The sequence below is a fragment of the Dermacentor albipictus genome, chromosome 4 (assembly GCF_038994185.2).
Source record: "Dermacentor albipictus isolate Rhodes 1998 colony chromosome 4, USDA_Dalb.pri_finalv2, whole genome shotgun sequence".
Classification (NCBI taxonomy): domain Eukaryota; kingdom Metazoa; phylum Arthropoda; class Arachnida; order Ixodida; family Ixodidae; genus Dermacentor; species Dermacentor albipictus.
This window is the reverse complement of record NC_091824.1, coordinates 175220733-175234587: the sequence shown is the minus strand read 5'-3', so window position 1 is coordinate 175234587 and position 13855 is coordinate 175220733. Positions and strand designations below refer to the sequence as shown.

The 13855-nt window shown below is 44.9% G+C and overlaps 1 protein-coding gene across 3 annotated transcripts in view; it reads left to right on the top strand.

Annotated features, from left to right (window-relative positions):
- Positions 1-13855, top strand: part of LOC135919821 (UBX domain-containing protein 4-like) — a 66403-nt gene that overhangs the window by 33087 nt on the left and 19461 nt on the right. For all 3 annotated transcript variants that reach the window (XM_065453770.2, XM_070537850.1, XM_065453769.2), the window contains exon 7: positions 12181-12350. In XM_065453770.2, coding sequence (XP_065309842.2) covers positions 12181-12350 — 170 coding nt within the window. The remainder of the gene's footprint in view (positions 1-12180; positions 12351-13855) is intronic.

Sequence of the window (13855 nt, the reverse complement as noted above, 5' to 3'; positions counted from 1 at the left end):
AATGCAATAGTGGTGAAGTGCAAAAAATTTATGCGCTAAGTTTTGGATGCTTATTAGAGAACCCCAGCTCAGGTGGCCAAGGTTACTCCAGAGCAGCCCAATCGTCCAGTTTATCCGTCTGTCCCGTCTAATCTCTGCTAGAATGTAAATAATTTTTACGTGGATGTCTCATTTGATTCATTATCATTTTATCTCTTAAAGGGGTCCTGAAACACTTTTCAAACAAATCATAGGATGGCCTCACTATTAATGGAAGTCATTTCGCATATCCTATGCCAAAAAAATTTTTCCCATCCTTCAACTATGAGCGGACTTATAGCAACAACACCGGGCTTTCTGTCTGTTTCTCTCTTCACGAGTGTGCTGGAAGCTACACAGCGAAGAAGCCAAGAGAGCAAAGCCACCCCTGCTCCCCAGAAGTTTAGTGTCGTGGCGGTGAAAGGGCTTGTCACATCACGTTGCTGATATCTCGGACACACCACTTGCAGCAGTCACTATTGTCGTGTATACTGGCAGTGCAAAGATGAAATTATTGTTCCGTCTTTTCGAGATTGCATACATATATATATATATATATAGTTGAAGAAACGAAGGTGACGAATAATTTATTCAATTTATTCTGACGAAGGCCGTGCCACAGCCGAAACGTTAAAAACATTAAGATGCAATTTTTATAAGTGTGCACCTTCGTTTCTTCAACTACCTATGCACCGGACCTACAGAACTTTTCATTGAATCATATATATATATATATATATAGACAGTGAAACCTCGGTAAACTGTAGTTGGCCAGAGCTCGGAAAAAGTACGTACTAAACGGTTGTACTGTTTAACCGAATTAGTATGAGACCGCCCACTTACCTGTCAAAAAGGGAACTCGGAGAGAGTGCGATGGAAGGGGAAAAAACATGCAGTATTTATATTTATTCACTTCGCACAACAAAAGTGTTATTTTCGTTTGGTGCCATGGCAGCCTAGGACGACGACAGCGGCCTCAAACTTACTGAAGCTGCGTGACAACTTTTCAGCCAGCCCTCTCTTCTCGGCAAACACTCGCATGGCAGATTCCTCGTTGACGTTACGTATTCTCCGTGCAAGTGCGCAGTAGTGCTGCAGAAGTCCCGGGGTGGCTTTTTCATTGCGAGATGTCGGAGTTCGGAATACTTTTCGTTTGGAATAGTTACGTTATCGCGCCCTGTTCTCGTCGTGACGATTTCATTCATCAGTCTGACGTAATGAGCACCTTCTGCCACTGTCGGGCCTGAATCGCCCGTGCTGTCGCTTTCCATGTCGTCCTCATCACTGTCACTAGTCGACACTTCGGCAACAGAGGCAACGACAGTGAAAAGTCGAACCTCGTAGCCGACATCTCTTCGTCATCGCAGCAGGGCTGCCGAGCAACTCCTTCGCATTCCAAATGCCACACAACGTAGTCAACAGCAGATCCCTGTCGCGTGCCAGAGCCGACTTCTTTGTGTCACGTTCGATAGCACGGACGATGTCTAATTTTTCTTCTATGCTGAGCACCCGGCGTCTTTTTTTATCCAAGCTTTATCCAAGTTTTTTTTATGTCGCGAATCCTCGCTTGCACAACGCCACAACGCTCTCTGTTACTGTATCGAGGTGATGTTGATGTTGATGTGGCTTGATACGCAAACGCACACGGCACTTGGAGGCTGTTGTTCCGATCTTTGAGGCTTGTTGTTCTGCCGGGCCGCCCGACGGAGAGCATGCACCACCGTGTTTGCACGACGAAAAGTGGAAACGCTACATCTTAACTGATGCATACGCTGTAAGCTGATACGGTTTATGCGGATGCAAAACATGTTATGTTCAATGGCCACTAAGTCAGGGATTTGACTTTACTACATTTAAACTAAACTACTGTTTAAGCGGGTATGGTTTAACGAGGTTTTACTGTGTGTGTGTGTGTGTGTGTGTGTATATATATATATATATATATACCATATTTACTCGCATAATGATCGCACTTTTTTTGTCAGAAAAACTGACGCAAATTCAGGGGTGCGATCATTACGCGGGTTAAATTTTCCGCCAAAAAAAAAATTTTTTTTTTCGTCCCGCGTTTGCTGCGGGATGCGAGATTGCGGGTGCGGGACACCAAAACAAAAATGGCGGCTGGCGGAGCAAGCCGAACGCGCCAAACGCGATTTTTTTTTTCTTCTCGTTAGTACATTACGTGCATTGAAACAGTTTCTTCCGTATCAGTGATGAATATTATCGTTAATATCGGCAATTTTGCGGCAATAACGTAGCCATGTCCACTTTGAGGGGACAGAAACAGGTGGGCGCGCTTAGCTGCCAGTGACATAGAAACACATGACGGGCATGCTGCGGAAACTGCAGCATCTGTCTTCACTACTATCCTAATACGGCACGTTTCCGCTAAGGGTGGGCGAATATCTTAGCTGTGTTACGAGCGTCGGCGTATGAATAAGGTACACTTTTAACGTATCGGAGTAAACGTGGCTACTGTCATTGCCGCGCGCGATTTGTTGCGTGCTCACGAGTGCAAAAGCAGATGAAAAGAATCGAAATGCGCCTTTATTGTTTTTGTTGACATCAGCCATTATAAAGGCAACCCATAATAAAGGCAAGTTTGGTTGTACCTCATTTTGTCTAGGAAGTGCGGAAAGTGATGAAAGTAATGAAATGAGGCATCTACTTCAGAATGTTTAGTGCGTGCAGGCCGCTTGGCTTGTCTTAAAGAGTCGTTCGCGTAGCATTCGACAGGTGGTAAGCGCGATCATTATTCACTAGACTTAGCACACGACGTATCGCTGCGGCAACTTCGGGGTGCGATCATTACGCGAGAAATAAAAAAAATCGAATTTTGACGACAAAATTTAGGGGTGCGATCATTACGCGAGTGCGATCATTATGCGAGTAAATACGGTAGTCATCATCAGCCTGTTTTGTGTCCACTGCAGGACGAAGGCCTCTCTCTGCGATCTCCATTTACCCCTGTCCTGCGCCAACCGATTTCAACTAGCGCCCGCGAATTTCCTAATTTCATCGCTTCACCTTGTTTTCTGCCATCCTCTACTGCATTTCCCTTCTTCGGTACCCATTTTGTAACCCTATGGTCCAACGGTTATCTAACCGGCATATTACATGACCTGCCCAGCTCCATTTCTTTCTCTTGATGTCAATTAGAATATCGGCTATACCTGTTTGCTCTATGATCCAAACCGCTCTCTTTCTGTCTCTTAACGTTATATATATATATATATATGCATATACTCTACAAAAAGCCAACTGATAATCATCAATTTCTTCATTTTGAAAGCAGCCACGTGCGTCATTGTAAAACTGCCATTCTATATAGCCAGGCACAGCGCTTTAAGCGCATATGTTCCGAAGAAGGCGATTTTAATTCTTGTTGCCAGGAACTCAAAAAGAAACTTCTCAACCGTAAATATCCAGAGAAGATGATCGATGACGCGATACACCGAGCGGCAGGGCATGACCGGATGGACTTTCTTAAAGGCAGAAACAAGCCCAGTGGCTCCCAGTCGGCTAATTTGATACACATTCCGCATCTAACCCTAAGGTCTCGGGCATACTCCGCAAACACTATAGCATTCTTACCCAAAGCAACAGGTTAAAAGCCATTTTTCCTGAGCCACCTCGTGTCGTGTATAGACGTTCGAAAAATATAGGTGACATACTAACGTCTTCAAAAATCGCCACTTCTAACCCGACCGGTTGCAGCCGCTGCAATAAACCACGTTGCAAAGTCTGCGCTCATATAACGCCTACATTGACTGCCACCAGTACAGCCAGCCAATTCATGTTCACTATTAAAGGCAGTTTCAATTGTGATTCATATAACGTAGTTTACTTGCTCGAGTGCGGCACTTGCCACATGCAATACATAGGCCAGACTGAAACACCTTTCCGGATCCGTTTTAACAACCACAGGTCACATGCCAAATCCCAACCAAATCTACCACTCTCGAAACATGTTAACATGCCGGGCCACTCATTTAATAATCTCAAAGTAACAATACTCGAATCTGGATTCCGCACCAACCATGACCGCGAGCTTCACGAATCTTACCTGATTCACAAATTTAACACTGTCTCGTCTGGAATAAATGAAAACAAAGGAAAACTAACCTGTCTAACTTTAGATTGAGCACAAATATACACTTCCCACACAGTGTACGCACATGATTTCAGCGCTTTTTTCTGTCTCCTATTTTGCATGTGGCTTTTTTAACATATGTCGCTGTGGCTCGAAGTTGTATGCTTAACATATCAATTTTTAGATAATTCGAGGTTGCACTTAGAGATGCCATGTGCTAAACATCACGCCTTTGTATCTGCATGTGTAAGTCATTTTGTTTTCACTACACATAACCATTGTAACCGCTGGCACTTACTTGAGAGTCATGTTTGTATGTATTGTATCGTGAACACATCTGGATTTCATTTTTTGTATATGAAAAATGCGTGTCATGAATAATCATTTATAATGCGCAATGACAATGATTTATGATGCGCAGTGTATTGTCTAGTCAGTGTAGATAGCGCGCCCTCTGCTCGTGATACGGTGCCCTTAAAAACTGTGTATGTGTTGTTCATGCGTTACTGTACTCTGACGAAGGCTGGTCCACCAGCCGAAAACGTTAAGTAAAAGAAGTCTTCCAAAAAGTTTGTCGTCCCTTTCCTGCGTATGTTACGTCGGGTCCTGCGTGCTGAACTTCGAAGAAAACCCCTATATATATATATATATATATATATATATATATATATATATATATATATATATATATATATATATATATATATATATATATATATATATATATATATATATATATATATAAATACAGTCAAACCTCGATATATCGAACATGGATATATCGAATTATTGCGTATATCGAACGATTTCTATATCACATAGAAAATCGCATGCATTTTTAATTCTTTATTTCGAACGGGGCCAGTTGTAAAATGGATATATCGAACTCCGCTGCCCCAGACCAAGTGCGCTCTGTTGACAGGAGGCGAGCTTTCCCGCAACACTCTCGAAGATAGCGGCGGCGCGATCGGCGTTTCAGACTGCTGCGTACGACAGCTGCCCACATCGGTTGCGCCGAGGGCGCCATTTGAACGTAGCGGCGTTCAAATGGCGCCGGAGCCGGAACGGAGCCAGCACGGCCGCCTCGATCACGCGCGCGCAGCGAGGCTTGCCCCCGCCGTGCGCGCGTGATCGAGACGGCCGTGGAGCCAATTGGACCGCTTTGTCGGTGCTGAGCCACACATCATGTGCATTGCGGACTTCGTTGCCGGTGACGACAGCACCGGAACAGTGGCGGAGTTAACAGATGTGGAGATCGCGGCAGAAGTGACTGCTGAGCGGCCAAACGAAGATGCTGCCGAGGCTGATCCAGCAAGCGCTGATGTTGCCCCGCTTCCGACTGCAACTGAGGCTGTAGCTGCTTTGGCCGTTGTACGCCGCTACTGCGGCGCAATAGAAGGCACTGGACTGTCTCTTGTGGACCGTTTGGACTATGTTGAGGACGCCGTGGTCAAGCACGCGGTTGCCAATATGAAGCAGGCTACGCTGCTTCAGTACTTTCAGCGAACTAAATAAATACTTTGTTTGAAGCTTCATGTGAGTATCTATTGCGCCACGATTGGTTCATTGATTGATTTGCGCTAGTTTTTTACGCGTTTTCTACGTGATTTTATATATCGAATTCTGGCTATATCGAACTATTTGCGATCACCGCGCTGTTCGATATATCGAGGTTCGACTGTATATATATATATATATATATCTGAATGCAGTAGAACCTCGTTGGTACATTCCCGTTACTTATGTTTTCCCGGCGCCAACATTCGCATTCAAGAGCACAAAATATCACCCTATAGGGCTACGCTCAGTTTTTACCAGTTCATATGTACCCGGAACGCACAATTTTTTGGCAGCAACATCCAGTACGTCGCCATACTGCGATTGTATGATACATTTTCCGGCAGCTAGATCCCACGCAAACAAAAAAATGTGTGAGGCATGTGCGATCGAGAATGGTATAATAGCTGGCTGCCGCAGCAGCTTCACCTCAATACTGGCAAGCCCGTCTCATGTGAAAATGCCGGCGCGCCCTCAGTTTCTCATTTTGGTACCAGAAAATCCTTACCGGGGTTGTCGCTTGTGGCATTCACAGCTATCACCACCAATAATCCTATTGCAATATTGTGAAAAGCATCTTCGCCCATCTGTTTCACAGCAGCTGGTGCTGTTTGAAGCATAATGCACACCTTTAATAGCTGATAACTGAAACAGAACACCGTTCCCTGTGCTGCAGACTGTGATTGTACACATTTTCTAGCCGCTAGATCGCATGTGAACAAGAAAAGGCGTGAGGCATGCGTGATCGAGAACAGTATGTAGCCGCCCGTCTCACATAAAAATGGCGTGCACAGTTTCTCATTTTGGTACCGGCAAATCTCAGGCCAGGTCGTCGCATGCCACATTCACAGCTATCACCGCCAAACCTATTGCGATAAGCATCTTTACCTATCTGTTTTACAGTGCGTGGTGCACAGTACGTAGTGCCATTGGTAGCATACTGCATGCTTTTAGTAGGCAATTATCCAGATGCGCCGCCTGGGTGTCACATTTCACTTTGGCGGCATCTGACGTAGCCCGCCAGTATTATTTTATTTCGTATTCCTGTCGCCCTCTGAACTCTTTCGCTACCGTGGAAAAATGGCCGAATTTGAGTGTATTGAAAGAAATTTTTTTTTTTTACAAGTGCTAACACATCACATATTGTAATGCACGAAATCGTAGCTTATTAGTTGCACTTTTGAATGAAACAGACAGCAGAGTTGTGCGTGCTGAAGTTTTTGAAAATTAATTTTTTTAACACACTAGTGAGATGGAAAATGAATACAAACAAAACAAGAATCATCGGCTGCCCTAAGCCAGAACTTGATTACAGGAAAATTGGAATACACAAGCTGGTATACATGTTTTCAGCCATCATTTGTACAAGTTTCAGCTTTGTAGAAAAATCACTGCACTTTCCATGGTTGCTCAAGTCAGGGGTTAGGACTCCTGTGCCACTTCCAAGTCAGTCATGTGAGGATGTGAAACACAGGTAGACATTGCAGGTGCTGCACATAACGTTTGTTCTGATTTCAGATTTCGTTCTTTGGTAGCAGGGTTTGCGATTCCTTCTTTTTTCCATTTTTTTTTTTTTTTTGGTAGGGGCGAAATCGTTTTATGGGAGGATTAGGGACGTGGCCTTCCTTTACGTCATCATATTCGAAGATCTGCTGGATGAGCTTTTCCCGGAAAGCAAGCTGGTCAAATTAGCATTTTGGACAAGCTCTGGGACATCTGAATGCTCACTTAAATGCGCTTCATAAAGGATAAAGCTGTGGACGCAGGCAATGTCCACGCAGTGAAAAAAGAGAGTCTTCCACCTACGCACACATTTCCTCAGAACGTTGTAGGTCCCAATTATGTGGTCGGATTGTCTGCACCCTACATGCCTGCATTATATTTGTGGACCAGGAGCGGCTTCTTCATGGTCGTCGCAGTCCATGTGCCTGCTGTTTTCTGCTTTCGTTTGGCCGGAATGTGCTGGTTCGCTGTGTGCATGGTATTCATTAGGTTCACAGCTCGCCTATCCTTCCACTGCATGTACAAGATGTTGCCATCCCGAAGCCACCGGACATCTCCGCCCTCTACTCCCCTCTCCCATGTGGTGTCCTTTAGCTCAGATGGAAAGCAGCGGCATTCTTTTTGAGTGGTCCCACAGGCAAGCGTATTGTGCTCCAGGAGGTGCTCAAAAAGTTTCGTGGACGTATAGAAGTTGTCCATGTAGATTCTGTACCTCTGATCAAGGTGTTCCAAGCAGAGCTTACTGGCAACATCAAAACCTAGACCATGTGGTCCTGGCACCTCTCGTTTGCCTTTGTGGACTGAAAATGCAAGGGTGTACCCTGTTTCGGAGTCGGCTAATACCCAGAATTTGTATCCCCACTTTGTCGTGAATGTGCTGTCGAATTCCTGATCTCCCTTTAGATTTCACCATTCATTCATCAACAGCGAGGTTGTGCTTTGGCTGGAAAAGATCTACTGATGCTTGATATGCTTCAAAAGCCACGATACCTTCCAGGTTTTGCCAATAGATGCTGTGGCTGCTGAGTCATCGAGGTTCGCAATGTGCAAGAAGGCGAGCAAAAAAAAAACTGGTTTCACAGCATAATATTTCGAAGAAGAAGGCTGGAGTAGATGCTTCCTGTATTCCAATAAAAATGTAGTCGCAGTACTTCCGCAATGCCCATGTAGATGATAATTCCAATTAACTCGAGCATCTCCAGTGGGGTGACTTCCTCCCATGAGTTGTCACACCGAGCGTAGCTCTGGGTATCCAAAATCTTAGCCACGTGTACTTATTCGTGTTGTCACACAAAGTCTTGATCACTTCTGCCGTGAAAAGCATAAAAGAAGTCCAGCAGTCTAGGGAACCTTCGAGAGTGTCCTCAGTGGTGCACCTGGCTGTCGCCTTGGCAGAAATGCAATGCGACTTGAAGCATTTGGCAAAGAATCTTTTCCATATGTTCTGATGACCCTGAAGTACAAAAATAAACCACTGCCATCATATACAAACAGCGCACACTACATAAAACGCATCGTGAATGAAAAACGAAACTTACTCATGAGCACAGGCTGACGTCCCAGGCCTCTGAAACGAAGTGTCACTTTCAGAACTGAAATCTGACGTTTCTACATTGTTATCTGACTCATCACTGCTACTCTCATCGCAAGAAATGGCACCAGAAGCATGCGCAGTGCGCGGTGTCTTTCATTTTTCAGGGGCATGCGCTGAAATCGAGGCCATGATCGCCGACCGCCGCTGCTATGCCCGATCAAAGTTTCATTTTTCACGGCGCCCCCTCAAGTTGAAAACTGAAAACAAAACCTCCATTCAAGACACTGATTCTATAGAAACAAACCAGATGGCACAGCTTGTCCGCAAGCGCCGCATTGAATTTTTGGCAACTTCAAGAGAGAGATAGAGAGAGATAACATTTATTCGGACCATCGAGGTGGTTGCTCTTGAGCTCAAGTGGTTGATGTCGTCATTCCAGGACTCCACTGGCCATGGCTGCTCTACGTACTTGCTGGACGAGAGCTTCTTGTCTCGGTGCCCGGTGACCTATGGCACGATAGTGAAAGAGTTAAAACACTGCGCAATGGGAAAACAACAAAACGCATCTCTGGCTCCAGGAGCACCACCAGCTCGACGTACATCAGTGCCTTGTGGCGTTACTATCTGCACAACACTTCACAATATGTAGATGCCTACAATAGTTGAGTCTGTCAGATGTCTTTAGTTATTTCGGACCGTGTGTATTCCCAGTTGGTATATTTTTCCTGTGCTTTTTTTTTTACCAAGACATGAATGAGGTTCTAGTGTATATGTTTTATTTCAGGTGAGGTGAGTGCCTCTTGTTCCTGGTCATTTAGTTTCTAGGGAGCAAGAAACTGAGAATGTTGAATAAACAAACCAACAGATTTCTTCAGCTAAAGATTAGCATTTATGTATTACTGAGAGTTATCTCACGAACCCAAAATCAACCAATGGCAGTGGGTTGTTGTGAAGTCAGGGGGTTTGTGTGGCCTACGAAGTTTCCATAGTTGGTGCCGTGCCAGGTGCTGGGAGAAAGGGTTCCAAGCGACATTTAAGAGAATGAAAAAGAGGATTATATTCAATAAAGGTACGTGGTTGAGTGTTACAATAAGGCTCTAACTATCGGAGCACACTATGGTATGGCTTTTCATGCCCGAGCGTCTCACTGTTCCCGAGTGTCCGCCTCTCCCCTCCACAGCCGTCTGGATCCGTTTTTTATGCCCTGCGTTGTCATTGTTCAGTTGCTTCTGCCAATCCAGCATCAGGAGACAGATGACTTCAGGTCCCGCCAATCAAGAGGTTTGTTGCCCTTTCCTTCCGATGCGAGTTTTGTCAAAACACACAGATATCACTGGGCACAAACATGGGAACTGGGATCGTACGCTGACGTGGTCGTGCCGATTTGTGTGGCGGACAGGTGTGAGGAATCATAGCCTTGCACGGACCTCATCTCCGGCATGGACGTTCAACATCCCATTTGACGAGGCCGTTGGCCCGTCTCCCATAATTGCTTTATCCGTCACCGGAGTATTGTCGCGGAGTGAACAGCCGACCATAACGGCCTTGGTGAGCTCTTCGTGACAGTCAGGAGAGATGACATTGCTATCTTGGAAGTGAGCTGCCTTGAAATGAACGATGAAGCTTGACAACTGCATGTCGCTGGGGTGGCAACCCCCACTCTAAAGGACGGCAGGACACAACAGGGTTCAGCTGCTTGCAACAACGCTCCATGATGACATTGTGGAAGCAAAAGCAAGCAATCTTTTGCCGTTTTTGACATGAGATTGCAAATTCCCTGCTGCATGCAGTGCAGTAATATTTGGCCCACATGTTCACAGTAGCCCCTACAAGACATCAGCAACTGCTTTTTTACTATGTTCAAAAAGTGTTTCAGGGGCCCTTAAAGGCTAACTGCAACAAAATACTGAGCCATGTAGAAAGTCTACCACGTAGTGTAGATGCAAAACAGCCTGTGTGCAGAATGTTATGTTTCAAGAACAAGTGGATGTATCACGAAATGCTTGCAAATGTAGGTGGTTCTGATACTGAAACTGAAAAAAACACTGCAGATACTGCTCGGAGGAAGTGACGCACGACTCTGTGCGACTCCTTGGCATGGCATCTGAGATTGGGGACCGCCTGCGGCTGCCAGTAATGCACTGAAAAATGTCAGATGCGACTGGCTGGTACTTGCGCAATAGCCACTAACCGCCAGGTGCACGCATCTGGTTAGGTGCTATTAAAAGCCCATTAAAGAAAATTAGACAATCGCAAGCCCTACAGTTTTGTCGAGATTGCTTCAGTAGTATACAGTCGCTGACCGATAAATCGGACATTGATAATCCGGACATGCTCGGTAATACGGACAGCTTTGCGGCACCACTAATGGCCCCATAGACTTAATGCGTAAATCCGATCGATATTTCGGACAGCGGCCAGCTCTATATTTGATTATCCAGACTCTGTCTGTCGACTCTGCCACCATTATCCCCTCTGGCAACTTTGACAAGACATCATGTATGTCCTCAGAGATTACACGCTAAATGGTAAACCCTGAGGCCTTGCCTTGGTTACAGCACTGCATCTCAGCGATTTATCTGCAAATGTCAATCCTTGGAGGCTTTGCCTGAATTGTGAGGTGGCATTGCGATCATCACATATGTTGCGGGCACCACCACGTATGTCCCCTGCATGGCCCGCTCTTGTTTGTTGAATTTGCCTCCAGGACAGCGTTCCGCCATTCTGTGCTTGTTTGTTTGTCAATTATGCATGTCTTTTCATGCCGAAGAAGACTTTCTCGTGAAGTTATCAACAGTCTGCATCAAATGGCACCAGTGATGCCCTTGTAGTTCGACTCTGACTGAGTCTCGAGTTGCAAACTGAAGAGCCTGAACTGCCGCCTACCACAACGAGCTCAAATGCGGACATTATGAATGTCCTGCTAAGCTGTGGTGTGCCCATTTCTGGCACCGTTACATTTGAAGACCTTGTAGATGTCGGCAGCACGGTCTCGTCGTGTGCTGAACTGAACTAAGACGAAACAATTGAGCAAGTTCTCCCAGCATCAAACTGCGACTCTAACTCAGATGATGGTGGTGTGCCGTATCCTCAGGAGCGTTCACATGTGGATCTGACTCGAGCCTTTGCAGTCCTTGCATCATTGTGCAGAGACAACACAAAACTGGCAGAAATACAGGTGGACTTGGTTGCACGTAAGCGGAAGTGCGTGCACCAATGAATTGATCACTTCTTTGCACAGGGGCCTTAAAATGTGAATAAAGTAATCTTTTTCGGATACATCCGTTTTTTTCGCACTTATTTGCATTCCTTGGGGATTCGAAATTATCGGTCATCAACTGTATGTTACTAGTACTCGCTTATTGCCAAATTATGTCATGCCTACCCCTTTCTTCACCCATGACTATCTTTTAAGTTATGCTCTGGATGGCAGGTCCCACCGTATCATTGTTTGGCGACTCTCACGATGCTCCAGGCGGTGCGGCAGAGCGAGGTGGAGCGAAGGCGTGTGGCAAGGGAGCTGCAGTTGGCGCAACAGTCACGGGAGGATCAGCAGCGCCGGGAATGGGCGCGGCAGCGGGCACAGGAGAAAGAGGAAGAACGGAAGCACCGGGAACGCATCCAGGCACAGATTGCACAAGACAGGTAAGCTGCAGGTTGTCTTCACCTTCCCAATATGGCCTATGCTGCTGAATCAATAGGCACAAAGTGTGCTATAGAAAAAAAAAAATGAGTTGAAACAGACGTCTGCGCATTTGTTCACCGTGCCAATGTGTAATGGTAATCTGGATTTTTCCCTTTTCATTTCGACATTAATTATTTGCACCAGGCAGATTTTCAGTGTGCCTGGCAATTTCCTAGGTACACCGCACATGAAACAGTGTACCGTAAATAGTAAATATTTAAATAGTTTAATGGGCTCCTTAAAGGATAGTTGAAAAATTGGCTAAAAAGTAGTCCCCGAAGAATTTGGTATGTGTATGAATGTGATAGAGAGTGAATAACTGTTCAAGGTTACAATGAGCAATGAAAACAAAGGCCAAATTAATAGTGACGCTGTGATTGAGTGCAGAAAAGAAAAAAACACGAATCCTCCTATGCTTATTTATTTATTTATTTATTTACCCACAGCGCCACAGTGGCATTACAGTGGGGGGGGTAGTACGGATTTAAAAAATATTGCAAGGGCAGTCATAATGACAATGCATACACTTCATTGTCAGTAATATTAACAAGAAATGAAGATAAAGCATTCCATTCTCGAACAGTGTGAGGAAAAAGCAACATCTTGAACATATCGGTTCTTGACCTGAATTCACACACTTTATGGTTATGATCAACCCGCTCGAATCTGTAGTGTGGACGAAAAATGTACTTCTCCTTAGGAATAGCAATCCTTTTGTAATATATATTATGAAAAAATTTAAGCCTTGGCTTTCTCGTTCTTACTTCAAGGGGTTCCCATTCTAATTCCTGTTTTATGCCAGACACACTAATGTATTTACTATAATTCCCAGAAACACAGCGGGCCGCTAAGTTCTGGATTCTTTCTCATTTTTGTCTGTCGGTCTTTGTCGGCGGGTCCCATACAGTACAAGCATATTCCAGCGCGGACCTAATATACGTTTTAAATAGTAAATCCCTAGAGTCTTGCGGAAACATTATTGTGTTACGACGCAAAAAACCCAACATTTTGCAAGCTTTCCCAGCAGCATAATCAACATGTCGATGCCAACATAGGTTTGAGGTGATGTACACACCTAAATACTTATACTCGAGAACAGTTTCCAATAAGTGGCCATTTATGTTATAGACGTAATTAGGTGCATTCTTTTTCCTCGTGAAACACATGTGTACTGTCTGTTGCAAATTTATATTCATGTGCCACTGTTCGCACCACTGGGGCGATGTATTTAGGTCTTCCTGTAAAGCGAGTCAATCCTGGCAATTTTTCACTTCTCTGTAGACTACACAGTCATCAGCGGTTCGCAAATTTACGCAAGTTTTGACAGCTTTATAAGGTTTGTTGGTTCTGTCCTCTGCCTTTTTATTATTTTCCTCTTTTGCCTACTGGTGCATTTTCATTGACATGTAACATAGAACAGCAGGTTAGCCATAATCGTTTCCTTATGATCTCCAAAGGATAATGA